Source organism: Bombus pyrosoma, linkage group LG4 (genome assembly GCF_014825855.1).
Source record: "Bombus pyrosoma isolate SC7728 linkage group LG4, ASM1482585v1, whole genome shotgun sequence".
NCBI classification, from domain to species: Eukaryota; Metazoa; Arthropoda; class Insecta; order Hymenoptera; family Apidae; genus Bombus; species Bombus pyrosoma.
This window is the reverse complement of record NC_057773.1, coordinates 5,141,309-5,166,360: the sequence shown is the minus strand read 5'-3', so window position 1 is coordinate 5,166,360 and position 25,052 is coordinate 5,141,309. Positions and strand designations below refer to the sequence as shown.

The window sequence follows — 25,052 nt, the reverse complement described above, 5'->3', positions numbered from 1 at the left end:
TTATATATCTCAAATATAAAAGTATATTTATTCCAATATATATATATATATAAATTATTTATAACAAATATAGGATCATTTTTACATTTCTATATTTTTGTTTTCAGTTATTTTGCACCGTCCTTATATTCAAACTAAAAAGAATAAAACTAATTTTGTCGTTTCTTCTTCTTCGGTTTCGAAGTTTTCTTCTTCAGGATCTTCCAAAAACAAGATATCAGAGGTTTCCTGCTTCTTTATTCTCGGCGTTCTATGGTGTCCCGGCTTGCTGGCGTAACAGCTCGCTCAATTACCGTCGCAGATAATCATTATCACGGAAACTGCATCGCTGGGCCTCATTGCCCCAATCCTTAATTAACCGGCGGCCAGACGGTAATTGGTACGAGCCGGTGTACGACACCCGATCCATTGGCGAGAACGAAGGGCACGTGGTGAATAACGCACGTCCATCAACTACAGACTGCCTGACTCGCGTCCTTCTTTTCCCTGCGAACAACCGTAACGATCGAACGTGAGGTAATTCGACGGACAGATAAGAAAACGGTGATATTTATTTGCGTGCGTCCAGTTTATATAATAATTTTTAATAGCCTGTAGACGCGGTATCAACGACGTCGTTGAAGAAATATTGACATTCTGATTAGGAGATTTAAGTTTCTATTTTTTATTTTCTTGTTGGAAGATGGTAAAACCAGTTCCATACATTGGAGAATTAATTGGACAATAGAATTTATTAGAAATAAGAATGAATAATTAGAAAATAAAAGCGGTGAAAAATAATTGGCTGTTCGAATGTATGGTATATATTAAACATTATTTTCAAAATTTAAAGTTTAATTCCTTAAGAAATCATTGAATTTTAGAAAAAGATAAAACACACATTGTTGCTTCGTTATTTCCATTTATCAGGAACCATATTCTTCCGAGAAATCATTTACCGTTATATTCATGACGGAAAATGAAATATATCAAACTCGCCTAGTTACATGACATCACGAAAATAGAATTCCCAACTAATACACTGCGAACATAATTTCACCTTCAAAAAGTTAATATTCTTCGTACGTCTAAGAACGATTTCTTACTGAAACGTTATTTTACAATTATCCAATCAATGTCATTAATTCACCGCCGGATAAAAAAAGGCCAAACGAATGGAATCCATTTATAACGATCGTATACATGTATATTCTGTGAAATAACGCGAACAGTTGTCAAAGACTGGTTTCTAATTTTTTGTCTAATTCGCTCGAAATATCGATATCGTAAATCGATCGTTTCGAAATTTTCCTTTCTCAGAAATTATACGTTACTCGAGGGCTACCGTATGATATGCAAATGCCGTCGTAATAATCGTTAGACAGCTTAATTATTAGCCTGGAAACATCTTTGATTGGATCAGACGAAAAAACTTACAGGAGGAATCGAGTATAACCACCGATGGCGTTCCTCCTCTAACGCGATGCTCTTCGCCACGTCCCGATAAAATGCAGGATGAATTTAATACCGTAAGTTGCACGTGCGTGCGCTCACGCGAACGTGCACGCATGCTACGGTTAATTGTAATTTATGCCCACAGACGACTTAGGTCCGCGTCTCGAACGGTTGCTTCATTTATACCGTCCACGGTTTTTGTCTCTGTACCGTCTGATTAATTTCGCGAAATAAACCGTTTAATTAATCGGCAACCGACTCATAAAACACGCACCTCACCGAGATATTATTCAACGGGAAGGGACACGTCTGGCGATGTCTATAGGATCGAGGCTACTGCCGTACTCGTGACTTTCTCGTGGTGAAAAATCGATCGATTCCGCTGAAATCAGTTAAATAATCTCGTAGCGATCCGATGATTCCAATGGTAGGTTTAAACGTAAAAATTTTCGCAATAAGATGCTTGTAATCTAATGCGGTCATTTGTTGCATTTGTTGAGCGTTTACGATACTGTGAAGTGAATGAAAGTAGAAAAGAAAATGTAGATATTTTAAATACTCTCTTCTGACTCTTTTCTGAACGAAAAAATAACTGCAGCATATTGCCACTTACGAGGAAGGTTTTCTAAATCTTCTGTTAGAATTTCATGAGATCGCCGACAACTACGTAAGATCAATCTAAAATTAATTTTAAACGTATTATATGAATGGAATTCTGTAAAAATGTCTACGATATAAATATCGAATTTATTACCTTTAAAGCTTGTACAGTCGTTCCAGCGATTTCTAGTGTCAAAAGCGTGAACATAATGCCTTTATTCCCGCGTTTACGTCTTTCTTTCGGTAGAACGGCTCGATTTTCTGCGGATCTCGCTTTGTTTCGATCGATGTTTAAGGGAGAAAAAAATAGCGTGCCAATCGAACCTCGGCGGAATAGAGCTTGGCAAGACTGCCTACGAACAAGTACCGACGATTATTGAGCGGGCAAAGATAAAAGGTCGGTTTGACTGCCATAAAGCAAAGTGTACGCGGCTCCACTTTATGCTGATCGATTTGTGGTGATTTTATAACTTTGCCTGTCCATAGCAGTTCCCGTGCGGATGCCGCGGTTCAAACGAGCCGCGATACTTTATATCTGCGGCGTGAACTCAAAATGGAGCTTTACATATTCCGCTGCAAGTGGCCGAGGTTCGTAGTTTTCTTTTAAGACATTTCTTTGTGCTACGATCGAAGATGAAATCGCCGTTCGTGTTGCTAACTTGAGTCTAGTAAGAACTATGCTGCTTTATTCTTTGTATTTTATACAGCCGCTTTGATTAAATTAATATGAATAGTTTTCATTTGTAGAAATATATATATATTTTCACTTTTATTGTCTGATTATTTTTATACAGTTAATAATACATGATATACTCTTAATGTTTAAAAGTTACTTTTAACGTTACTTTATTTCTATTGGACTGTTCTAAATGAAAGATCGTAAGAAATATAATCTCTTTGTAATTTTCTTATACTGTATAAACAATATTACACAATTGATGATTGTAATAATCACTGAGACTTTTAGTCCATTATATCGCTCGAAGACCGGCGAAATATTTACTACAGATTTTATATTTTTCGTAATATTTCTCCCGTTTCTTCTCAGAAGAAACTATATTCTAAGACACGTACAATGCAGATATGCTTGTAGTTATCAAAGATGCCGTAAACAATATCTGCCGAAATTATAGATACAAACATTCATATTCTTTACATCTGCCTTATTTTTTAAATCTATTTAATATAATTAGTGGAGATCAGAGTATAGACGAATAGTCTCATTGACTTTTCGTGATGTATTATTTTAAATATATATTTATATTATGAAGGTTATGATTACCAGGAAGACTTTATATAGGACATTTTGATTCTGTCGAACCTTCTGGTTCCGTAGAAAGATCTTCAGCTGCCAGAGCGAGAACTTCTTCGCACACCCGTTTATAAACCCATGCATCACCCTTTAAACGTTTTCTTCGAATACCGACTAATTTCTCATTTGAAACACCCTCTAATAAACAAACTTCTAATTCGAAAGAACAAGCATTCCTGGATGAGAATGGTCGCATCGTGTCTTTATAATCTTCTGTAGAATCTTCCGTTTCTCCTTGTAGAATGAACCTATATGGGAATATTTTTATAGTAAAAATATTAAATGTCATTAGCATTTCTAGACATTACCCTTTTTGATGACACATAATTCCTTTACGACGAAGAGCACGACGTAATTGTGAAAGAACATATTTAGGGTCATCACTGGACGTTGACGATACATTACAAAGACCCTTATGAAAGAAAGTCATCATAATAAATTTAATTCAGAATTATCGTTTATATAAGGAAGTAGGTATGTACCTTTCCGGAAAGTACATTAGGTTGATCAGGATCAGTACTTTCGTTCTTCACGCGTCTCTTTGGCGTAAGGACGCATCGTACACGATTCAAACCACGTTCCAAGCCCATTATTACTTTTCTTGCACTTCCCGGTGTAGACGACTGTGACCCCCTAAATATTTTTTCTCAATATTTTCCTTAGCTAATACTTTGCTGTTATAATTACTATGACACAAATACCTTGAGTCCAACACTGGAGTATTAGTAGGAGTAGAAAGAAGCCTATCTTTTTCTGCAATTCTCTTTGCTGGAACTGTAATCAATTTTTTATTAATTGTTATATAAGTTGCACGAAAAATTGGAATCATATAAAAAGCATGGATAATTAGAAATTGGGAGGAACTGAAGAAAAGAGATAAGGAATAGTAAAGAAGGTATTATATCTTGTAGAAAGGAATGGGATAAAGAGTTCTTACACATAGCTATTTGTAACTCCAAATTGTGTTTGTTCACAAGTCGTTGCTCTCCTCTAATTATCTGCTTTTCACACAACTACAGCAATTTATGGCACTTGGAAACTTTAATTAAAGTTTCTAATTAGGTGGCTAGCATCACCTAATTAGAAGTAAACTTTAGAAAACATATAAAACTAGGCAATATGGCTATAATAAAACACAAAAACTTCTGAAAGTTCTTTAATGGAAAGAGATGGGTATTATAAATCAAATTTTTCGTAATAAATAGAAGTTTAGAATAAAAAATGTATCGGTAATGAAAAAATAAATGTAATTTTATGAAACATACCAGGAGAATATACATCATCTCCTTCCTTACTTCGAAGTCGTTTCCTACCAGGCAAATGTGGTTCCATGAAATCGTTAGCTATATAAAAAACAATACAATAACACTTACATAATATATCAATCTGAAACATACGAAAACGAATGTAACTTACTAGTCTCGGGCGTTTTTGGCAAACTTTTGAAAATAGTATCTGTTACTGGTGATCTAACAGATTTGCTTCTTGGAGAGCAATCAAGTTTAGTTATAATACCATTACTTCCTTCCTCACACTACAAATAATAGAAAAACATGAAGCAATTCTTCCTAACTTTCAAAGATATATTTAAACCACAATACATTACCTCAGATTTAAGATGAGATTTTGCAGAAGATGATATTCGAAGTGATAGTCCACGAAGTTTCCTATCCAAAAGTAAGAGATATGTTGCAGTTTTATAATCAGTTCTATCACTTTTCATAAGTTTTCTCCATATATCTGAAGGATGTTCACCACATATTGCAGACATAGTACTTAGTACATCACCATCCTTTTCAAACTACAAGTGTATTTTGCTTATTGAAATTAAAATTAATTTTACATACAGGTATATTATACATTACTGTAAAAATATATACATTAGTTTTATGAACAAATGAAACGGGATTAAGAAATCCTGCTGTAACCCAAGGGTGATTGCACAGTTCTTGAATAGTAATTCTTTTTTTTGGATCTGTTTGTAGCATTGCTCGTATCAATCTCCTACTACTGTTTGATAACCAGCATGGTTCATCATATTTACCACTCTAAAATTATTTATTATCAATCACTTTTTCTGCAATGTTAATGAAAACTAAAAGGTCTTACAAGGATCTTCCTGTATAAATTCTCTATACTGTTATCATCAAAAGGCAAAAAGCCACAAAGTAGTGCATAAAGAAGGACTCCCATACTCCATATATCTACTTCTGAACCTATAAAGCAAACATTAACTTTATTTTCAATATAAATTGTCAAATTAAAGCTTGAATAGTAAAGTGGTACCTAAATATTTCTTTCCTAATATAAGTTCTGGTGCTGCATAAGTTGGAGAGCCACAGGATGTTTGTAAATGTGAATCTATCCCATTTTTTGGTTTTGCACATAATCCAAAATCTATGAGCTTTAAATTCTCTTCTCTATCTAACAAGACATTCTCCTAGATACATAATAATGTTTGCCATTTATACAGATATTGAATTGAATAATAAAAAAAAGGAGCATAACTTACTGGTTTCAAGTCACGATGAGCATATCCTAAACTATGCAAATACGCTACTGCAGATACAATTTGACGAAAAAATTTTCTCGATTCTGTTTCAGAAAGCCTATTTTTTTCAACTATAAATAAAAACAAAATTATAATTTTTTTATGGTGCTATTAATTTTAGGTAACAAAGTGATAAAGAAGTAATAAGTTAAATTAATGTATAATATTACCAATATGATCGAATAATTCTCCTCCTGAACAGTATTCTATTATCATAAAATAATGACTTTCTGTCTCTATAACTTGATACAATCGACAAATGTGTTGATGTAATAAAGTTTTTAATGCCTGGACTTCTAGTTTAACCCTTGGCAAGTCATCCTAGGAATATAAAAGATTTATTGCAACTTCATTAGACTTTATTATTGCGCTTTACATAAATGTATACTATTTTAAAAATCACTTACACCCAATGATGTTTTGTCCATTATTTTGATAGCAACTTTTTCGCCGGTTGCAATATGCGTGGCAAGTTTAACTTTAGCAAAACCTCCGCTACCGATGGTCTTTTCCAAATCGTACAAGCCTTTAAGTGCAGCATATCGTACCATCTTAATAAGTTTATGAAAAGTTCACTGATGAGTACTAATTATTCGCTGTCAATCACATCACTTTTGAACTCACAAATTTTAACGTAAACAAGATTTGAAAGCCAATCAAAACGTACCAACATATAAAGCTACCTTCAGAGTACTAATAGTACCAATATAAAAATATAGTTAGAAATTTGTAGGGATGTCTTATACACTACGTTAGAGACTTTTATTTCATATATACATAATTTGTATTGGCAACTGAATTAGTGATAACAGTGATAAATTAAGAGTTATCTTTTAAACATAGGATATAATACCTCTTCTTTATTTGGAATAATGATTATACAATATGTTAATATATTCGTTTAAATCATATGCAAGTGGCAATAATAATTATTCAATAATTATTTATATTTTCATCATTTTATCTAAATTTCGTAACTTGCTAAAAATAGCTTTACCAAGTAAAATATATGTACTTCCATTTGTAAGATTAGATATTTTTTAAAATCACATACAAAAAATATTGAAAACGCATAGGATATTCATTTGTAAAAAACATTCTCAAATTTAACTTATAAGTATATATTAAACACTAACTACAAAAGTATTTTTAATTTACAATATGATGCTATATAAATAGAAGATGTGCTTGATATTAAATATTTCAGCTTTATGTTTGTTTGAAGAACATATAGAAGTAAAGAATCAAACAATTATAGCTTTCAACACGTTGTATTCATTTTTGCAGAAGTACAAAAATTATACTAATTATTCTAATTATGAGAAAATTAAAATTTACATTTAAACACCATAACCAATATTATGATTTAATTATTACAAATTTAAATCAATATCTCCTATACATAAATTCATGGATCCTATAAAGAAACAAATTCTAACAAAGAATTTGAAAACAAAATTGAAATTCGCTTCATAAATTATATTTTTTTCTGTATTATGCAGACAAAGTAATAAGAAAATATTGAATTTAGTCTTTGGAGTGCTGACTACTAGAACTAGTTGAACGTGAGCGGCGTTTAAATTTTGGTTGACTGTTAGAGTCTAAGGTATTATCACTTTTTCTTCGATTTTTATCATAACGGGATGAATTCATATCCGTATCGTAGTTAGAATTAGAATTGTTTGTTCTTCTATAATCATTGCGTCTATCGTAATATCTATAATTATCTCTGCCAGGCCTGTTAATCCTATATGAATCTCGTCTTCGAGGATAATAGTTTCTTCTATTTCTTCTGTCACGACTATTTCTACGGTCATAATCTCTATCTCGAGATCTCCGTCGATCTCGCGATCTGGACCGACCACTTCCACGCCTTTTGCTTCTATCGCGCGATTCTCGCCGTGACGATCTATCACCGTACGATCGATGTAAATCGCGTTTAATTATCTTTTCATTTTTATGTTTCCCATCTACTTTGTCTTTTGTCATAGCATCGTTCACATCTATACTAGCATTTAAGTTATCTTGATCCTGGTCCGCGTTTTTACTGGCACTCTTTTTTTCATCTGACTGATCATTTTCTTTATTTTCTAATTCTTCAGATATATGTGCTTCGACATCAAATTTGTCCACTACTTGGTTATCTTCATCAGGATTTTCAGTAAATTTTTTAATCCTATCGGCTTCGCGCTTCTTTAATTCCTCCTCTTTCTTTAAGCGTTCTTTCTCTAATTTCTGTAATATAAATTAGAATATACAAAAATATAATTATGATTTAATTAAATATACTACACATACCTGAAATTCATGTAACTTAATAGTACGATTTTGAGCTTGTTTCCAATGAGGTGGTGTGACACTTCTCGAACGGCTACGTGAAGGCGTATGATATCGCTAAAAATACATTTATTCATTTACTTTACTTTAACTTTAAAAAGTTTTAAAAGTAAGAAGTGGTTTATCATAGTGAAATTTATTCACAAAATTTATACATACCATATGTTGTATTTTGCATACAAATACTTACAAATATTCCTCTTCCTTTAAATATGCGACCAGTTTTTCTATGTGATCGTACCCGGTCTCTCCCGTAGTGTTGCCTAAATTCTTTCTGATTTGCATTATTTGTAGGTCCTGCTCTATATAAAAATTTATTTGCTGGTACTTCAGGAATTTCATCAGGATCGATTTTTGTAACCGAAACAAGAGGATGAGGTTGTCCAAGGTCGTCTTCATTTGAATCATGAATTTCACCATCCTCTGATTTTGCTCTTTTTTTACTGTAACATAAACAAGTAGTGCAGATATTTCTGTAGTAGATGCAATATTCTTAATATTAATTTAATTATAGGGCTTGAATGCACTTTACTTTTTCTTCGCCTTTTTCTTCTTTTTAGGTTTCTCTGCATATGAATCAGAATCAGAATCAGACGAACTGCTATCCTTTGTTTCACGTTTCTTTGCTGTAAACATAAATATAGTTCATTTTAACTATCTCATTAATTCTATTAATATAACAATTTATAGCAACTGAAACATACTTTTATTTTTGACTTTCAGTACAAGTTCTCCACAATTTACAACCTTCGCATCTTGTAACGGACGAGACATGCGGTCTACTGGAAGTCCCTCAATATGCGTAACAATTTCCTGGCCCGATACTACTTCTCCAAAAACCACATGGACACTAGAAATTTAACGTTTAAATATTGAAAGCAGTGTTTAAGAATTTTTAAAATAATCAAAACATTATTTATTGTTATTTACTTGTCGAGGTGAGGCGCTGGTTGTGTTGTACTACAACAACAAAATATGATTAAGGGGATGAGAGATGAACAGAAAGAGCCAGCTTTCATTGGTCATTGTGTTGTAGTAGTGGTGTGCAGACCCTTCCCTCACGACTACACAGAAATATAGCTAAGTTATTCATTCCTTCAAAGATATTCTTACTTCTATACTTTTCAATATTCACCGGAAAAATTAAGTGTTTCATATAATTTATTAAATACCAAACAACTTTACAATGACATGATTAACATCAAGAAGTGATAGAAGATAATCAAATTCTTTGCTAAAATTAACAAACCCAATTATCCTTTTATTTAATTATATCACCTGTTATTTAGTTGGGATACATTTGAAAATATATTAGCATGGAAGAATGTTGAGATATGAAAATAAATGTATATTAAATTCCTATTACCTTTACCTTTGAGGTTCACAAAGTATACATCTGTCAGCAGAGAAACATAATTTTAAGCCAGTAGAAATATTAAAAAATAAAATTCATACACAAACAAAAGTTCTCTTTGCAAGTGTAAGTATTAACCTTTAAGCTGATCATTTTTGTTAATAGTACATGCAAAATAAATGTTTAGTAAAACAATATAATGCATTAATATCTTATAATTTTTAAAGACATATATTAGGCCATCCTGCACTTTTCTTCTATTATAAATCTAATCAATTATTTTATGCTACTTAAGAAATACATTTTTATATTATTTTATTAAAGTTTGTATACTTATTTTTTCATAAATACTCACATAAAAAATTGTGAACCATTTGTGTCTCTACCACGATTTGCCATAGATAATAAAAATGATTTATTATGTCTTATAACAAAATTTTCATCTAAAAAATATTATTATAAATAAATCATATTTATTTTTAATTATAATAGCTAAAACATATCTGTTTATGTAAATATACCTGCAAATGTTCCACCATAAATTGACTCTCCTCCAGTTCCATTACCTACTGAAAAATCACCACCTTGAATCATAAAATCTTTAACTACTCTATGAAAAACAATTCCTTTATAATGCAATTGTTTGCCAGTTGTTTTTCCAAGTCCTTTCTCTCCAGTACATAGGGCACGAAAATTTTCACATGTCATTGGACAAATGTCTGCAAAGAGTTCAAATACCACTCGACCCATTGGGAGACCGCCCACCTCTATATCAAAGAACACTCTGGGATTAACATTAACCATGGTTTCTTCTTTTGTATACTCCTGAAAATGTAAAAGAAAATAAAATCCATGTTTGTTATAAATATCATTCAAAAGATAATGAAAGTTATATTAATTCATTGAAAAATTACAAATGTTTTTTTAGAAATGTGTTAATCAAATTTGGAAGTGATTCACAATAATATAATGTTTAAATATATTTATGGGGAAAATAGATTGTTACCGTGATGTTGAAAAATAAAAACACTGATGAAATTCAGAAACCGAAAGTTCCGGAAGAAGGTTAGAATCGCTTTGCGCAATTACTTCTGATACTTAGTACACTACCTATTTATTAAAATCTACGTAGTATGTCAATCATTTTTTTATACGTTAGCACAACGTTATTATAGTAATACGATAATATCAACATTCGATCAACGTAAGCACAGATGTAATTACTTATAAACCCGATCACCCGATGCCATATTGTTGAAATGGGAGTATTGTCAATATATTACGTACTCACGGTTGCCAACAAAACGTACTAGTATTTTTTCCCCTATGTCAGCACACGATTGATTTATCGCCGAATTTTGTATAGGCAATGTGTTGTTATTAGGAAAATTTTAATTTTAGGAAATCTACTGAAATCTGTCATGAAATCTATCTTCAGATAAGATCCTTTATTTTAAGTAAAATGAAAACTGAGCGATAATAGGTCGTTTTTAATATTATCATTAGTTTTCATCAGTTAAATTTCTAAACGACATTCAAAACATTTATAACCATTTCACGAATTAAAATCTTTAAGTATGTATTTGCATTTCCTTATTGCTAAACCGATTGATTGATTTGAATAGAAATGACGTATGAATGATAAAGTGATTTTTGATACCATCCAAATCCTTTAACAAGATTGATGAAATTAATCAACTGATTCGTAATGATAAGCTAGGGAAAGACGAGAAAATCACACAACCAGCTTGTTCACACGCACAATAGTAAGTGTTGGTGATGAAAATGAAAAGTGATGTATAACGAGTGACGAATACCATAATACTATGAATAATTGTTTCACTAGGAAGATCAACAGTGTAGTATTCAACCAAATGGACCTGTAATGCTAACAAGCTTGTAAATATTGTACTTTACAGAAGTTGTTATACAACTAATTAAGTGTTTAACACAACTCATTAAGTCATTCAAGTCATTTGTCAGAATAACTAAACGTCTTTTTTAAACGAAGCACAATTGGACATTTACATAGTTATCAGTGTAGTTATTATAATAGAAATTATCAGTTTTTAAAAGTTTGTTTAAATACGCTCTAATATATATTTCTATTTTTATTTATTTTGAGCAATTGTTATTATTAATTCCGAAAATTTGGTGGTACATAAGTTTTAGTTTAACTTCAATAATCCACAAAGTCCTTAATTTTTTTTTAGGTAAGTCATATTAAGCATTTAACTATAACTATCTGTCTATTACAAATTTTCCAATATTGAAATATAACAAATCAAGCACACATTAAAAACAGTTTGTGCTATTAAATCAAATTAAAATATATAAAGTAAATATTTAGAATGTTTTAAAATAATGAAGTTTGTATATATTATAACATAATATATATATATATTATAACATAAACTTAAGCAATAAATTTAGACATCTGTGTAATGACAAATATAATTCTATAGGTGCATGGACGACACAAAATTAAACAAATATAATGCAGTCCCAATTAGTTACAACTCCACGAAAACTACCAGTGTTTGTATTTCCTCAAAGTATCACTTTTTTTTTAGACGATCAGTCTACTCACAAACAAGTCTTAACTTTGTATAACCCATATGATTTTCCAATAAGATTTAAAGGTATATATTGTTATTATGCGAGCTAATAGTTAAATAAAAGTTTCAACATAATTCGTTATAATTACAGTATTATGTACTGCACCAAATAAATATAAAGTTGTTGAGCCTGAAGGAACAATAAAAGCAAGATATTGTATTGATATTGTTGTCAGACATACAGCACTTGTGTTTAGTAATTGTAATGTTGTTGATAAATTTAGAATACAAATGCAAGAACATCCAACTAAACAGGTAATTAAACATGTAATAAAATGATTATGTTTAAATATAAGAATAAATATAACTCCATTAGCAAAATAGTTTAATCTTATACTCTTTGGAAATTAATAGGCCATAGGACAAAGAGATGTTGAAGCTAAATTACTTCCTGGCACAACAGAAGCAGCTGGAAGATCTACACCAGATCCTGAAATGTTTCAACAGCTTCCCATAAATGAAACCAGGCAGCAACAATCATATGCTCTTATAGCTCAAAATAAAGCCATTGATAGTAAGTCAAAAATATCTATAAATAATTACTTATTATACGTTATTATAATGTACATCATTTCTTTATGAGCATCATGATACATTTTTTTGAATGGCAAAATTATTATTTACAATTACAGAATACACACTGAAACCACCAAGATCAAAACATGATTTATTTCGTGGAAATATTCAAAATAAGAACACAGAAATTTACTTATCTTCAGATATGAATTATGTTATGGATAAAGGTTAATAAGTTAGTATTTAAAATTAGTTTTTGGATTTAAATACTATTTAATACTAGCTTATTTAATATCAGCTTAATATTTAGTTACTTAGTTTGAGGTCATATAATACTTCATATTTTTAATGCCATTCAATTTTAATATATGTGATAAAAATAAATTTCTTTAGCATATCTATTTCAATTAAAAAATTTTTTACATGCAAATTTGCACACTACTCCTAGTAAGCTATAAGTAAAAAAATAAATGCTCTTAAAATAAAAAATTAAATATTTTAAATAAAAAATAAAGTATTTTAATAAGTACTTTAATAAATTTTAGGAGGGACAAATTATGTAGCACTGATTGCTGGAATCATTTGCATAGTTGGATTGCTCTTACCTACAGAAGGAGAGCAGAATAATAGAGTGCCTGATTATCTTCATCTCTCCGTAAACTTTAAATTAATATTTTCATTTGTATTGGGTAAGTATTCATTATTTATGTTTTGGTTAAGAAAACATAAACAGTATTTTTTCATTTATTACAGGTATGGTTACAATTATTATTTTAAGGTTGTAATTTCTGTCTTTATATATACAAAAAAGCTTTATATAATAATTAGAATCATGAAATAAAAGCACAATTAATGTTAGGTTTCCTTGGCATTGGGCCTCATTTTTTTTACTTAATATACCTGATTCTAGTCTAAACATAACAAATCATGACGATATATTGTCGCTAACGGAAATATTTATTGACATATATAAAATCTTTTATTCTTTTAATGTATGTGATGGTAAATCTCCTTGTCCAAGTTTGTGCTTCATTGCCTCAAGCGTATAAAAGAAATTTGTATATATATTAAAATTTTAACAAAATCACAGTCTTTTTATATATTTGAAGTTGGAACATAAAAATACATTAATTTTTATATCGTAATTAATATTTATATTTCGATTAAAATGCTTTGTGTATGAAAGCATTATGTACAAAATACATTAATAATTATGCATATATTCTAAAGAATCACGATCTCGTGTAAAAATGTATAAATATCCTATGTAAAATGGGCTCCAAATTTTAAGTACTCTTAAATAAAAATATTTGGCATATAGAATGATTGTTTATTGTCCAACTATATATAGTAAAAACGATAATTATAAAAATTTCACATATACATTTTGCAAATAAGATTATTTTTTTATTATCAACATGTATTTATTATTTACATAAGTTACAATGGGACACTTGTGAATCAAATGTGTTATCAAATAAGATGACCATTTAAATTTTGTAGTTGTAAAATATTTTCCACCTAAATGTCATCTTCTCACAAGTATCTATGAGCTAAATATAGAAATACACAAAGAGTGCTGTTTTATAAACACATTTTCTCATTGTGATTTTTTTTATAATAGTAGAATATAATTTACCTGAAAGTCGACAAACTCGAATCTCTGAGTTAGCGTCACAAGATTTTAGAGCCGATGAACATTCTTCAAACTTTCATTGTGAGTTTTGTATTCCATTGAGGCACTTGCTGGAAGATGTAAGACCCTCCTTAATGTATCTCTAATACGTGCTGTTGTTGCATAATCAGATGCAGTCTTATTCCATACACATATTATGTCTTCCTGTTAAAAATAAGAATAACTAACAATAACTTGCAATATACATATATATAGATTAATGTTTTCAGGTAATAAAAATTACCATACCTGAAACCTTATAGATACAACAGCTCCACATATCTCTTCTCCAACCATAAATTGTTCTCCTAACATAGCTAATACAAGATTTTCCCAACATCTAGAAACTAAACCCTTTCTTAATCGTACTATCCATTTACCACCTTTCTGATTTGCCTCATCCTGGGAAAAGATCGTTTGTTATAACGGAATTACTCAATAAGAATAAATTTTTTGTACAGTACAAGAGGCACTAAACACATACTTCCCACATTGGTTTTATGCCAACTTTGAAAAGATGAAAATCTGTAGATGTTGTTAACTCTGATGGCCGGACTAAATGACTGTAAAGACTCCAAAACTGCTCCACGCTTGCAAACCTACCAACCAATTTTAAATTTTGGTCGTAACTTTGTATACTTGATTGTTTACCAGGACTGCGTCGACTATACCATAACGCATATGCATATTGTAATTTATGCTCATTTGGACTAATTTCTATAGAAGGCTATAATAAATATGTGCTATTTAATTAGAGCATATCAATAGAATGAAAAGAAAGTACAACACTATTTACTTACTAGTAAATCTTTTTCAGTTTTTTTATTATCTTTTGATTGTGTTTCATCATTCCCATTGTCTTCATTAGCTTTTAACCTGCAAGTACTACTATAATTTACAACATAAGTTTCACAAATATTGTTATTAAATCATCTTTATGATATTTTATGTAATTTTTTATTCAGAAAACAATATGCTACAGACTTTATACATTTGTTTCTTATAAATTATAACATATGATTATTGATTCTATATAGTCGTATGCAGAAAAATGAATTTAATTGTTATTTGGTAATTGATCAAAATGTCAAAAACAAATAATAAAAATAACAATCGAAAATTCAATAGACGTAGGTGTATTTAGGTTCTGACAAATGTCAAGGTATATCACGTGTTTTGTTATTTTGAACTAGTTAGACAATACTGTGCGCAAGCTAGCAATTAACCCATTAAATGTATAAAAAAAGCACGCTGTGGGCATTAAACAAGACAGTATATCACTGAATTTTGATTTCTATTTAAAACAGATCTAACCTCTAACTAGCCTAAACAAAAAGGCACGACGAATAAGAACGCTAGTTTCACTTACGCCTCAAATTTATTAGACATGTTTCACGCTGTAATATAAATCTATTGTTTAAAGGCTATGAATGATATATATTTCAATAAATACAAATAAAAATAGAAAGACTTTTCAATGCTGTTTCCTTTTCACAGGTTCTCTCATGTGTATGTTTTCGATAAATTGTTGATCTCCCCCTCTATTTTCTTTTTTGTCACTTTGTTATCGGAGATTTTACATTTTGATGTTGGTCATACTAAATATATATATAAACTAACAGCGCGATATATAAAATATTGTACAAAAATCGTTATAAAAATTATTATTTTTATATAAAATATATTACAAGTACATTGTGAATTTAAAAACAGCGTAAACTATATACTTTAACTTTCGTAAGGTCAAAAAAATAGATTTATGACAATATTAACCGTTTTTAATTTTTAGCCTCTGAGAATTTTAATTTCAACCTTTTCATAATTTCTTCTCGTTGATACATAACTTCTCTGTAACATAACGGTGAAAATGCAATTGGACATTCATATTGTACGGTTTCGATACACTTTGTATCTGTTGCACCATCTCGATCGAATCTGAATTGCGAGATCGACTCCACTGAAACGAAAATCAGAATTTAAGATTAAAATCATTTAAAAGTCTCATTTGGTGTCGGTACTGGTCTCTAATTTCATAAGGAACTTCTTTTTCCCACCGATAGAAACGATCACTCACAGCATCCAAATTTGGAGAAGAAACACGTTTGATGTTTCGAAGTAATCAAGTAACCATTATTATCTTCACGTATGGTGTAATGTCCATGCGCTATGTTTCGAATAATTGGTATATGACTCAAATGTTCAGTATATTCGACCGAATATTTCCAATGATCGTAATTGCCGCTTTCTGCGATAATATTAAAATCTTCTCTGTAAATATTAACAAAAGTTAAAAAAAAAGAGAAAGAAAAGACAGTGGTGTGTAACGTTTTACATACATTGTTGGATTTAATTTTTTCATATTACTAAAATCCGCTACGAATTCCCATACATGCACAGGATTTGAATTTTTTATTATTCCTTCGAACAGTACATGATGTTTTTTCTTATACACAAAGAGTACATAAAAGATAAAAAGTGTTAAAATAGTATACAGTACATTTCTGGTTTTCCACTTCATTGGATTGATACCCATTTCTAAAAAAATAATTTTGTAGCATGATAATAATTCTACGAAAATTTTTTTTACGTACAATATAGAAGTAAAACTATATTTGCTGACACATACAATTATCATACTCGTGCTGTTAATATAAACATCCGAAACGAATAAAAAATGTTTCATATTGTACATTACAACTTTTTTAAAAACTAGAAAAAGAAGGTATTCCTCACTTACTTGCACCAAATATTTAAAATGAAATAAAGACGGTTTCCTTTTTATTGAAAATGAAACAAAAGCAGTTTTCGAGTAAATTATATTTTTTATTACTATACGAATTGAATTTGTATCTATGTATTTGATATTGTGAACTTCCGCTAGCGAGATAAACTAAATATGTAATGATACTGCCTTCGTTTCAAATATCAAAGGAAGAATGTTGAAGTAGTTACTGCTTCACAATTCGCTACGAAATGTTCTATTTCCCTCCGCTACTTTAGCTCTGGCCACGATGTTTTCCGTCGTTTGATTGTATATACATGTGATCCCTACTACCTTCTCTAGTGGTTCTGTAGCCCCACCTCTTTATCAAACTAATGTGCATGCGTATGTACACGACAGTGGTATATAGGTATATACGAAACCTAACTGTACCAAATGATGTGATTAATGGCGCGAAATGGAGCCTAATATATTTTAAAACTCGATAGAACACTTAATAAACATTTTAGGTATGTAATAATATTTTACAATGTTTTATCCATCTTTCTACATCGTTTAAAAGTATTAAAACTTCTGCGGTTAGATTGAAAAATATCGATAGCCGAATTTCAAAAATTTGAATTTAAAATTTAAACTATTTTAGTTACTAAAATATTTTTCGTTACTAATATGCCAAATGAGTAATATATTAATATTATATAAAACTATCATACACTTTAGAGTAAGGGTAAAGAAATTACATAATCTGAGGTCGCTTGTATTAACAACTATTCAAGGTTATAAAAAATCCTGTTTATTAACATAATTTAATCAGAAGTTTCACATTTTAAATATTACAAATTACAAAACGTGCAGATATACATATTATACAAAACGCGTTACCTTCTTAAGTGGACTAAGATAAATACATTCAGTAAATTTTACATAGTTCTTTTAATATATACATAACAATCAATCTTGTTGAAGCATTAGCATGCCAGTCTTAATAAAATTGGCCCATAAAATTGTAAAAAATAATTTGCTACACATTAACAACGAGTAGGCGCATTCGCCATTAATTTCATAATACTTGATTTTATTATAAAGGACTGCTTTTTCTTTGCGTTAACAACGTTCTTCTGTTGTAATTTTTACTTTATGAAGCATAGACTTTACGTATTGAGGCAATAACATTTTTAGTTCACGCGACACAGACATATATCTGAAGTTTAATAATCTTACTAAACCATTCTGGTAACCGGTTACCATCCATAAGTAACTCCATGCATTCGGATTCCAAGACATCTAAAATTTATTATTTAATTTCAGTATCGGATAAAAATATTAATTAAATGAAAACAGTTGCGATATACGTACTCTGTTTACAGACATGAATGGATATTCTTCAAGCGGAACTTCTGGTAGTTCCTCCTCATTCGGTTGTTTCTGCTCATGATGTTCAACGTTCTTTAAATATAATAGAATAAAATAGTAATTTGAAAATAATAAAAAATAAAATACATTACGCAGTGAGACTACTTACTTTTAATTTATCACAAAAGACAATACCGAATCGATCCTGGCACTGATCATAAGTTCCTGGCATGTAACAATAATCTTTCGAATTCTTTTTGTGCTTTTTATCATCTTTACTATCTTCTTTTTTTGAGAAGTCCACTATTTTAACAAATGAACTCACCTAGGAGAATTATTTATATTTAACTTTGTAAGAAACGGTTTTAATTATCAACAATATTTAAGCATGTTAGACACAAAAAGAAATACCATTTTTTTCTTCGTTAAAGCTTTATCAATATCTCTATTATATATAAGTCCATGTGCGAAGATTGTTTGTATCTCTCCTGCTAGTGTGCCATGTGCAATGCTATTTGCATAGTCAGAAGTGGCTACAGCCTATAAAATTTTTAAATAAAAAAGTTTACTTTTTAATAATATCTAAAATATGGTTTCTAAAATTACTTACATATGTGGTAGAATTTGTTTGTAAAATAGGGTAGTATTTGTATTCATGTTCTCTTAATGAAATCAAATAAGTATAAGTATGGTTGTACCTATAATAGAATAATATAATATTAAAAAATAGATTTCATCAATTGAAAATATTCTTTTATGGTCCTTACCCCAGTGCATCATCAAAAGTAACAACAGCACATGGCCAGTGTGTCATCCATGCACCATTTACTATAATAGACTTTTGCATACTAATTTGAGGACTGTTTATGTCTTCTAAATTCCAAAATTTGTATGATCTATCTAAACTGCCAGAAGCTAGAAATCTTCCTTTATTATACGGAATTAACGCTAGCACTACAAAAATGGTGCTCTTGTTGAACTTGTTATTTTATTTTATATTACTTTGCAAAAAAAAAAAGAAATATATATATGTATATACTTACTACTCACAGCATTACCATGAGCATAAAAATGCTGAAACGCATTTATGAAATATGTGTTTTTCCTTTTTTGCATTGATAATGGTGATTTATATGTTAAATCCCATAAAGCTATATAGCCATTTGAAAATCCTGCAGCGATTGTACTACAAAAACGAAAGAAATTGTATAAGTCAGTTATTATAAAATTAGGAAACGGATAAGAATATAGTGAAAGAATTGTACTTATGGCCGTGTTCTTTCGTCCATGATAACTTGGTACATTGCCAATTTTGATCATTGTTGTCATACATTGAAATATTTACAACTAATGTTATTATTGGATCAGTGGAATATATAGGCCATCTACAATAGCATATATTCATAATAGCAACACATGCACGGGAATTTATCCATTTGGATGAATTTGTTATTTACCCATTGTCTGTAGTCTTCTTAAATTTAAGCTCTTCTGGAAAAGGTAATGAATAAATATTTACATTTCCGTCCGAGCAAGCTGCTGCAAGCATACCCATTCGCTTAAGATTACTGGGTATTTTGTTTTCATTCTTATAATTATTTAAACTTTCATCTTGATAACATCCGGAAGGACACCATTCTAAACACCATATGGTACCACTGTTGTGTACAATAGCATATGACAAAGTAGGAGATTCTGTTTTACTATCAATCCTAAAAGAAAAGAGAAATTTACTTTGAAGAAATTTAATACTAGCATATTCTACTTTTTGTTACTAACTCGTGATTCAAAGACCCGACATTCCAAATTTGTATCATATTAGGCTCAGAGTGTGATTTTCCTACAGTATATTCACTTGTCATTTTTGGATGAGTACTAATCGCAATATATTGACAAGGTTCCTTGTCATACATTGGTGATGGAATAGGTAACCAAGCTAATGACCACACTGGTCCACCAGTAAAAAATATTGGAGTGCCTGGAAAATTATTTTAAATGTAATATATCGAACATTATGAAATAATCGTATATAAGTAATTGCTTATTTTTATCACTAGGTAATTACCTTCATCTAAACCACCTTCGAATCGTTTCCATTGCTTCCATGTATCTTCTGTATTACACAGTGTTTTAGACACATTTTCTTTTTTTGTTCGCATGGAAATTTCTAGTTCTGGCAAATATTTAAGAATATCGGAATTGTTTAATAAAGTAAACTGATTTGGAAAATAGTCATTAAATAGACAAAGTTCGTAATTTGTTTGTTCACTGTTAAAGAAAATAATATGGATTGTTACTTAAACATATTAAAGAATTATATATTTTAACTCTAAAAGATATAGATACTTACAATTCCATAGACCATTGCACACCGAGCAGATACGGTTCTTTCCATTTGATTTTACGAAACTTTTCCTTGTACAAAAATTTCATTGTAGAAGGTGTTTCTAGAAATAAAAATAGCGTGTGAAACTTAACAATTTAACTTCTTATTTTATAATAAAATCTATTCTTACTTTCATCCGAACTACAATCTTCCTCTTCAAAATCTGAATATTTATCAACTTCGTCTGTTATTGCATGCTTTTCTAGTACGTGCTTCTTTATATCTTCATCAGAGGTAGTTGAAAATTTACATTTTTTACATATATAACTCTGCAATAAAATTAAATATGTGCTAAAATTAGCATTTTAGATATGCCATAGAAATAAAATTAGTATTATTGTAATATATACCTTCTCAGGAGTGAAGTTACACTTAGAAACATGTTCACACATATCTTCAAAAGAGGAACATGTATAAGTACAGCCTACTTGACGACAATTTATTGTTCCCCCTGAAGATAATAGTTTCTTCCATATGCCTTTCCACACAGATGGTATAGGTCTTTTATATTCAGGCATTTTGATCAAACTTTTCTGTAATGTTAGTTTTATATAGTTATTCATTTGATAAATTAGGTTTTTTTTACGAAAAGATATTTTTAAAAAAGTAATATACCAGCAAAGAAGAGTCAGGCTTCATTTTCTTTTCAGGCGGTAGATTGTTATCTTTGACAAGCTCAGTAAATTCAGAAATTTTTGAAATTGCTCTGTAATTATAATGCTATATGAATATTTTTATTTAATTTAAATTTTAATAAACTTCCAATTTATAAAACTTACTTTTCCGCAGCTTTACGTTTCGTTCTTTCATTAGTAGCAGTATATAATTGCAATTCATTTATTTTACTTTTTTCTGTTTGCCTATGTACCCTTTCATGCATTTCCATAGAAGATGGCATCATAACAGCACCACAGATAGGGCAACTTACCATCAAAGCTTGCCTTTCCTGGTAAAAAAATTATTGTATGTATAGTTCCATTGCATTACGTTTCAAATTCTAATTGAAAAATTGCATACTTCTTCTGATTTTCCACAAAATTGCATATGAGATATAAAACCGTTCGCACTACGCTTTACAGCACCGCATTTTTCACAGGACAATTGACCCCTTCTTTTTTGAATTGCAGTCATTAATACTTTTCTCCATAGTTTAATATTATTTTCGAAGTCCTGAAAACAAAATTCTTTAATAAATAGGATAATAAGTTTACAAATTTATCTATATTAATCTTATATTTACAATAGGTTCATCGTCCTTTTTCCAACTCATATAATTATGATTGCGCAGATTGTGTGAATCCCAATTGACTTTTAATACATCTACATCACATTTGGCACAAGTTACAAAATTTACCTGAAATAGAAAAACATATATTTATGTAATTTGACAATGACATATAGTTCCAATATGTTATATAAAACTTACTTCTGATGCTCGAGTTACAGTACTATTTTCATCTGAGTTTTCTTCCATAGTAATTGGTCCCTTCGAATTTTCTGTATACTCAGTATCTAATGCAGAATAAGATGACCCTCTACCTCTACCCCTGCCTCTTCCTCTGCCTCTACCTCTTCCTCTACCTCTACCTCTACCTCTACCTCTTCCTCTTCCTCTTCCTCTTCCTCTTCCTCTACTTGTAGATGTATCTGGATTACCTGCAGATGTATCTTATGGTCTATCACTTTTTTTAATAGTAATTGAATCAGGAATATTACCTTCAGTACTGTTATTATCAGCTATGCCATCGTTATTACTAAAATTATATGATTGTTCACTATGTCTGTTACTATGAACAAGCGTTTCTTCAATAGAGATATCATTCATTTTTTGTAAAACCCCTAAGTTTTCTTGCGATTCCTTATTTGAAATGTCTGCAGCTTTTTGCACTGTAAGCAGAATTTTTCTAGGTCTTCCTCTTTTTCTTACTACTGGTCTAACTGTCAAAGTTTCACTGCTATTATTTTGACATATTGAATCTGTGTTTAAAGTTTCTTGATTTAATGAAGTATTTGATGTTATAAGTGATGAATTGATTCTATCTTCATTAACACTTGTATTTTTAACATTTAGATTTTCACCTCCCAATTTTCTAGATCCCTCATTTTCAAATTCAAGCACAGAGGTACTCATTGATTTCATTTGTACTTCATTATCATTCTTATGATTCAACCCTACACTTTCTAAATTTTCACATTCCAAATTTTTATTATTCATTTCATTTTTATAATCCTCCCTCATTATTCCTTCACTATTTATAACATTAGAATAATTTCCAGAAGTGTTAGTGGAATTCAAAGGCAATGAACTTTTTGTCACAACTGGTGTAACAGAAGTAGAAGATTTATGTGAATCAAGTGTAATTATATTATTTTCATCAGCTTCATTTTCAAGCTCTTGTTTTTTACATTTAATGTGATGAACAACATCAGTTGTTTCAGTTTTATTTGATAAAGTATTAGAAATTACTGCTTGTTTTGATTCTGTATTACAAGTACTCATTCTTCTTTTGTCTGGAATTTCTTTTTTATATATTGTAATATAATCATCACATTTAGTTCGTTTATAAACATGTTCAGGTTCATTAAGTAAATTTCCATCAATTTCATATTTCGCTTCTGTCTCCTTATTCTCTTCTAAACTTTTACTTAAATATATTATGCTAGTACTTTGTTCAGATCTTATGTCATCTCTCTGAGACTTTGGTACATCAGTTGAGGTAGTTTGATTATTTTCTAAGGTTTTAGCAGTACATTTTAGTTCTTGTGATCTTCTCTTATTTCTTGAAATATTTATGGAGTTACTTACTTCTGTGCTACCCTTCTCTTTCCTTCTACAATTATTAAGATTCTGCATTTCCTTTGTGTGATTTGATTTTGGTTCTAATTTTTCTTCATTTGTATTAATTTTAGGCACTTCTGTTGCATTTTTTAAACTTTCGTTATCTGCATTACTTGCTGGATTATTTTTATTAATTTCTATGACAGTGATTGGTTTCATCACAATGTCTGAGTTTGGATATCCAGTGGGTGTGGAAATCTCAAAATCTTTATGTTCTTCCTTTATAAGTTCCGATTCAGACATTACGTTTCCATCTGCAACAGAACATTAAATTATAAATAAAAAGATACTTATTTTATTCTAAATTGTGGTAATGATTCACTTACTTTTTCCTATAGAATCGCTGAAACAAATATTTTGTAATATATTAGGAAAAACCATTAACTTCTTTGTATTATTAGATAATGAATGAATAGATTTAGTAATAACTGAATTCATATCATCAGATGAAGTGTCAGAATCCACAGTCTTTTTGCTCATTATTAATATGATCTAAGTGGATATTAAAAATATAGAAAATATTGAAAAATATTATGTAATCTTAAATATTATACAGTATAGGACCAAGAGGGTATTGGATCAATAAATTTTTCTATATTCTTCTAGAACTCTATATTTAAAATTCTACATATTTTTTTGTTATTATTTTAGAACATTTTACAATATGAAAAAAATGTCTATGATTTATTAACATAAAATTGATATGGGCAGGATTCGAACATAGGAACGTGCGACGGTGAAATGCGCTTTCTATAATCTAGTCCAAAAACCCGTAAAAACTGTCATTTCCTCGAGACATACACGTGGAACAGACTTGTTAATTTTGTATGAAATGTTGATTGTAACACTATAAAAATTTATTCTTTTATTACTAATCACACCCTTTGATTAATGATAAGATAAGGTTAGGCGTCTAATACTATATGCGAGAAAGTTTGTCACTTAACTGTAACATTCAATGATTTTTCAATTTTTCTGTAACGCACTTACCAGTATTTATTAAAGAACTTTTTTTTTACATTGAAAATGATATTCTATTGGAAAATAAAATATTTTATCCAAAATCTCTGGAACAAGATTCGAACCAGTGCACTTCGCCTTGACACACCATTCTCACATTGTACTAAGGTATGAGCATGGAGCCATCTCTCATAGAGCATCACAGATTATTCGATATATTTCAGCGCATGCGTTTATGTTTTAACGTTCTTAAAGAGAAAACTTTCTGATTGTAGCAATAAATAATAACCACATTTATATATTTACACATTATGGAATCCTCTGTATTAACGCGTTATTTCATATAATTTAAAAATTATCAGATAAGAAATTAACGGGTAAGTTGTACATATACC

At 30.0% G+C, this 25,052-nt stretch overlaps 6 protein-coding genes across 14 annotated transcripts; 1 reads left to right on the top strand and 5 right to left on the bottom strand.

Annotated features, from left to right (window-relative positions):
• Positions 1 to 2,788: 2,788 nt before the first annotated feature.
• LOC122566560 (maternal embryonic leucine zipper kinase-like) lies at positions 2,789 to 6,865 on the bottom strand. Its single transcript, XM_043724002.1, has 13 exons — positions 6,305 to 6,865; positions 6,068 to 6,218; positions 5,859 to 5,968; positions 5,633 to 5,786; positions 5,456 to 5,562; positions 5,227 to 5,394; positions 4,953 to 5,147; positions 4,763 to 4,880; positions 4,612 to 4,689; positions 4,048 to 4,120; positions 3,829 to 3,979; positions 3,655 to 3,758; positions 2,789 to 3,594 (listed from the first exon to the last, which is right to left on the bottom strand). Exons 1-13 carry the CDS (start codon positions 6,446 to 6,448, stop codon positions 3,327 to 3,329), a joined length of 1,821 nt encoding a protein of 606 aa, XP_043579937.1. The 5' UTR covers positions 6,449 to 6,865; the 3' UTR covers positions 2,789 to 3,326.
• Positions 6,866 to 7,002: 137 nt separating this feature from the next.
• On the bottom strand, positions 7,003 to 14,383 carry LOC122566561 (peptidyl-prolyl cis-trans isomerase cyp11). Of its 5 annotated transcripts, none has more exons than XM_043724006.1 (9): positions 14,362 to 14,383; positions 10,110 to 10,413; positions 9,944 to 10,031; positions 9,165 to 9,194; positions 8,939 to 9,084; positions 8,767 to 8,860; positions 8,425 to 8,677; positions 8,196 to 8,291; positions 7,003 to 8,132 (listed from the first exon to the last, which is right to left on the bottom strand). In XM_043724006.1, exons 2-9 carry the CDS (start codon positions 10,390 to 10,392, stop codon positions 7,425 to 7,427), a joined length of 1,698 nt encoding a protein of 565 aa, XP_043579941.1. In that variant the 5' UTR covers positions 10,393 to 10,413; positions 14,362 to 14,383; the 3' UTR covers positions 7,003 to 7,424. The 5 variants fall into 5 exon arrangements, with proteins under 5 accessions (XP_043579941.1, XP_043579938.1, XP_043579939.1 ...); XM_043724003.1 differs by lacking the exon at positions 14,362 to 14,383 and adding an exon at positions 11,249 to 11,365; XM_043724004.1 differs by lacking the exon at positions 14,362 to 14,383 and adding an exon at positions 10,595 to 11,236.
• On the top strand, positions 11,361 to 14,042 carry LOC122566567 (motile sperm domain-containing protein 1-like). 2 transcript variants are annotated; one of them, XM_043724024.1, is made up of 7 exons: positions 11,361 to 11,801; positions 12,054 to 12,230; positions 12,298 to 12,461; positions 12,561 to 12,720; positions 12,839 to 12,949; positions 13,268 to 13,411; positions 13,476 to 14,042. In XM_043724024.1, the coding sequence occupies exons 2-7, from the start codon at positions 12,086 to 12,088 to the stop codon at positions 13,505 to 13,507; spliced, it is 756 nt and encodes a 251-aa protein (XP_043579959.1). In that variant the 5' UTR covers positions 11,361 to 11,801; positions 12,054 to 12,085; the 3' UTR covers positions 13,508 to 14,042. The 2 variants fall into 2 exon arrangements, with proteins under 2 accessions (XP_043579959.1, XP_043579960.1); XM_043724025.1 differs by lacking the exon at positions 12,839 to 12,949 and having other exon boundaries at positions 13,476 to 13,593.
• A 169-nt stretch (positions 14,384 to 14,552) lies between the features above and the next one.
• On the bottom strand, positions 14,553 to 15,960 carry LOC122566644 (eukaryotic translation initiation factor 4E type 2-like). Its single transcript, XM_043724197.1, has 5 exons — positions 15,767 to 15,960; positions 15,198 to 15,285; positions 14,882 to 15,124; positions 14,642 to 14,799; positions 14,553 to 14,562 (listed from the first exon to the last, which is right to left on the bottom strand). Exons 1-5 carry the CDS (start codon positions 15,784 to 15,786, stop codon positions 14,553 to 14,555), a joined length of 519 nt encoding a protein of 172 aa, XP_043580132.1. The 5' UTR covers positions 15,787 to 15,960.
• Positions 15,961 to 16,046: 86 nt separating this feature from the next.
• On the bottom strand, positions 16,047 to 17,432 carry LOC122566568. The gene is made up of 4 exons (XM_043724026.1): positions 17,135 to 17,432; positions 16,734 to 16,932; positions 16,472 to 16,665; positions 16,047 to 16,354 (listed from the first exon to the last, which is right to left on the bottom strand). The coding sequence occupies exons 2-4, from the start codon at positions 16,928 to 16,930 to the stop codon at positions 16,176 to 16,178; spliced, it is 570 nt and encodes a 189-aa protein (XP_043579961.1). The 5' UTR covers positions 16,931 to 16,932; positions 17,135 to 17,432; the 3' UTR covers positions 16,047 to 16,175.
• Positions 17,433 to 17,889: 457 nt separating this feature from the next.
• LOC122566559 lies at positions 17,890 to 24,980 on the bottom strand. 4 transcript variants are annotated; one of them, XM_043723997.1, is made up of 22 exons: positions 24,688 to 24,980; positions 24,024 to 24,189; positions 22,575 to 23,951; positions 22,285 to 22,514; positions 22,099 to 22,212; positions 21,876 to 22,028; positions 21,638 to 21,804; positions 21,474 to 21,564; positions 21,209 to 21,391; positions 20,989 to 21,127; positions 20,823 to 20,919; positions 20,538 to 20,740; positions 20,252 to 20,450; positions 19,930 to 20,184; positions 19,738 to 19,857; positions 19,516 to 19,658; positions 19,240 to 19,426; positions 19,083 to 19,170; positions 18,884 to 19,012; positions 18,642 to 18,797; positions 18,476 to 18,565; positions 17,890 to 18,403 (listed from the first exon to the last, which is right to left on the bottom strand). In XM_043723997.1, exons 2-22 carry the CDS (start codon positions 24,175 to 24,177, stop codon positions 18,224 to 18,226), a joined length of 4,455 nt encoding a protein of 1,484 aa, XP_043579932.1. In that variant the 5' UTR covers positions 24,178 to 24,189; positions 24,688 to 24,980; the 3' UTR covers positions 17,890 to 18,223. The 4 variants fall into 4 exon arrangements, with proteins under 4 accessions (XP_043579932.1, XP_043579933.1, XP_043579935.1 ...); XM_043723998.1 differs by having other exon boundaries at positions 24,024 to 24,040; XM_043724000.1 differs by lacking the exon at positions 24,024 to 24,189.
• Between the last annotated feature and the right edge of the window lie 72 nt (positions 24,981 to 25,052).

Excerpts from the sequence above, each read along its gene's own strand:
- LOC122566644 (XM_043724197.1), bottom strand. The coding sequence starts at position 15,786 with ATGTCTAATAAATTTGAGGC. Across the intron at positions 15,125-15,197 it reads AAACTGAAAAAGATTTACTA|CCTTCTATAGAAATTAGTCC; the intron begins GTAAGTAAATAG and ends TATTTATTATAG. Across the intron at positions 14,800-14,881 it reads GCATAAAACCAATGTGGGAA|GATGAGGCAAATCAGAAAGG; the intron begins GTATGTGTTTAG and ends ATCTTTTCCCAG.
- LOC122566560 (XM_043724002.1), bottom strand. The coding sequence starts at position 6,448 with ATGGTACGATATGCTGCACTTAAAGGCTTGTACGATTTGGAAAAGACC. Across the intron at positions 6,219-6,304 it reads TGGACAAAACATCATTGGGT|GATGACTTGCCAAGGGTTAA; the intron begins GTAAGTGATTTT and ends TTATATTCCTAG. Across the intron at positions 4,881-4,952 it reads AATCTCATCTTAAATCTGAG|TGTGAGGAAGGAAGTAATGG; the intron begins GTAATGTATTGT and ends TATTATTTGTAG.
- LOC122566559 (XM_043723997.1), bottom strand. The coding sequence starts at position 24,177 with ATGAGCAAAAAGACTGTGGATTCTGACACTTCATCTGATGATATGAAT. Across the intron at positions 21,128-21,208 it reads GTAACTTCACTCCTGAGAAG|AGTTATATATGTAAAAAATG; the intron begins GTATATATTACA and ends ATTTTATTGCAG. Across the intron at positions 20,920-20,988 it reads AGATTGTAGTTCGGATGAAA|AAACACCTTCTACAATGAAA; the intron begins GTAAGAATAGAT and ends TTTTATTTCTAG.
- LOC122566568 (XM_043724026.1), bottom strand. The coding sequence starts at position 16,930 with ATGGGTATCAATCCAATGAAGTGGAAAACCAGAAATGTACTGTATACT. Across the intron at positions 16,666-16,733 it reads AAAAAATTAAATCCAACAAT|AGAAGATTTTAATATTATCG; the intron begins GTATGTAAAACG and ends TAATATTTACAG. Across the intron at positions 16,355-16,471 it reads CTTCTCCAAATTTGGATGCT|TGGAGTCGATCTCGCAATTC; the intron begins GTGAGTGATCGT and ends TTTTCGTTTCAG.
- LOC122566561 (XM_043724003.1), bottom strand. Across the intron at positions 9,085-9,164 it reads CCAGCGCCTCACCTCGACAA|TGTCCATGTGGTTTTTGGAG; the intron begins GTAAATAACAAT and ends TTAAATTTCTAG. Across the intron at positions 8,292-8,424 it reads TTAAAGGAAGAGGAATATTT|CGATATCATACGCCTTCACG; the intron begins GTAAGTATTTGT and ends ATGTATTTTTAG.
- LOC122566567 (XM_043724024.1), top strand. The coding sequence starts at position 12,086 with ATGCAGTCCCAATTAGTTACAACTCCACGAAAACTACCAGTGTTTGTA. Across the intron at positions 12,231-12,297 it reads TTTTCCAATAAGATTTAAAG|TATTATGTACTGCACCAAAT; the intron begins GTATATATTGTT and ends TTATAATTACAG. Across the intron at positions 13,412-13,475 it reads AATATTTTCATTTGTATTGG|GTATGGTTACAATTATTATT; the intron begins GTAAGTATTCAT and ends CATTTATTACAG.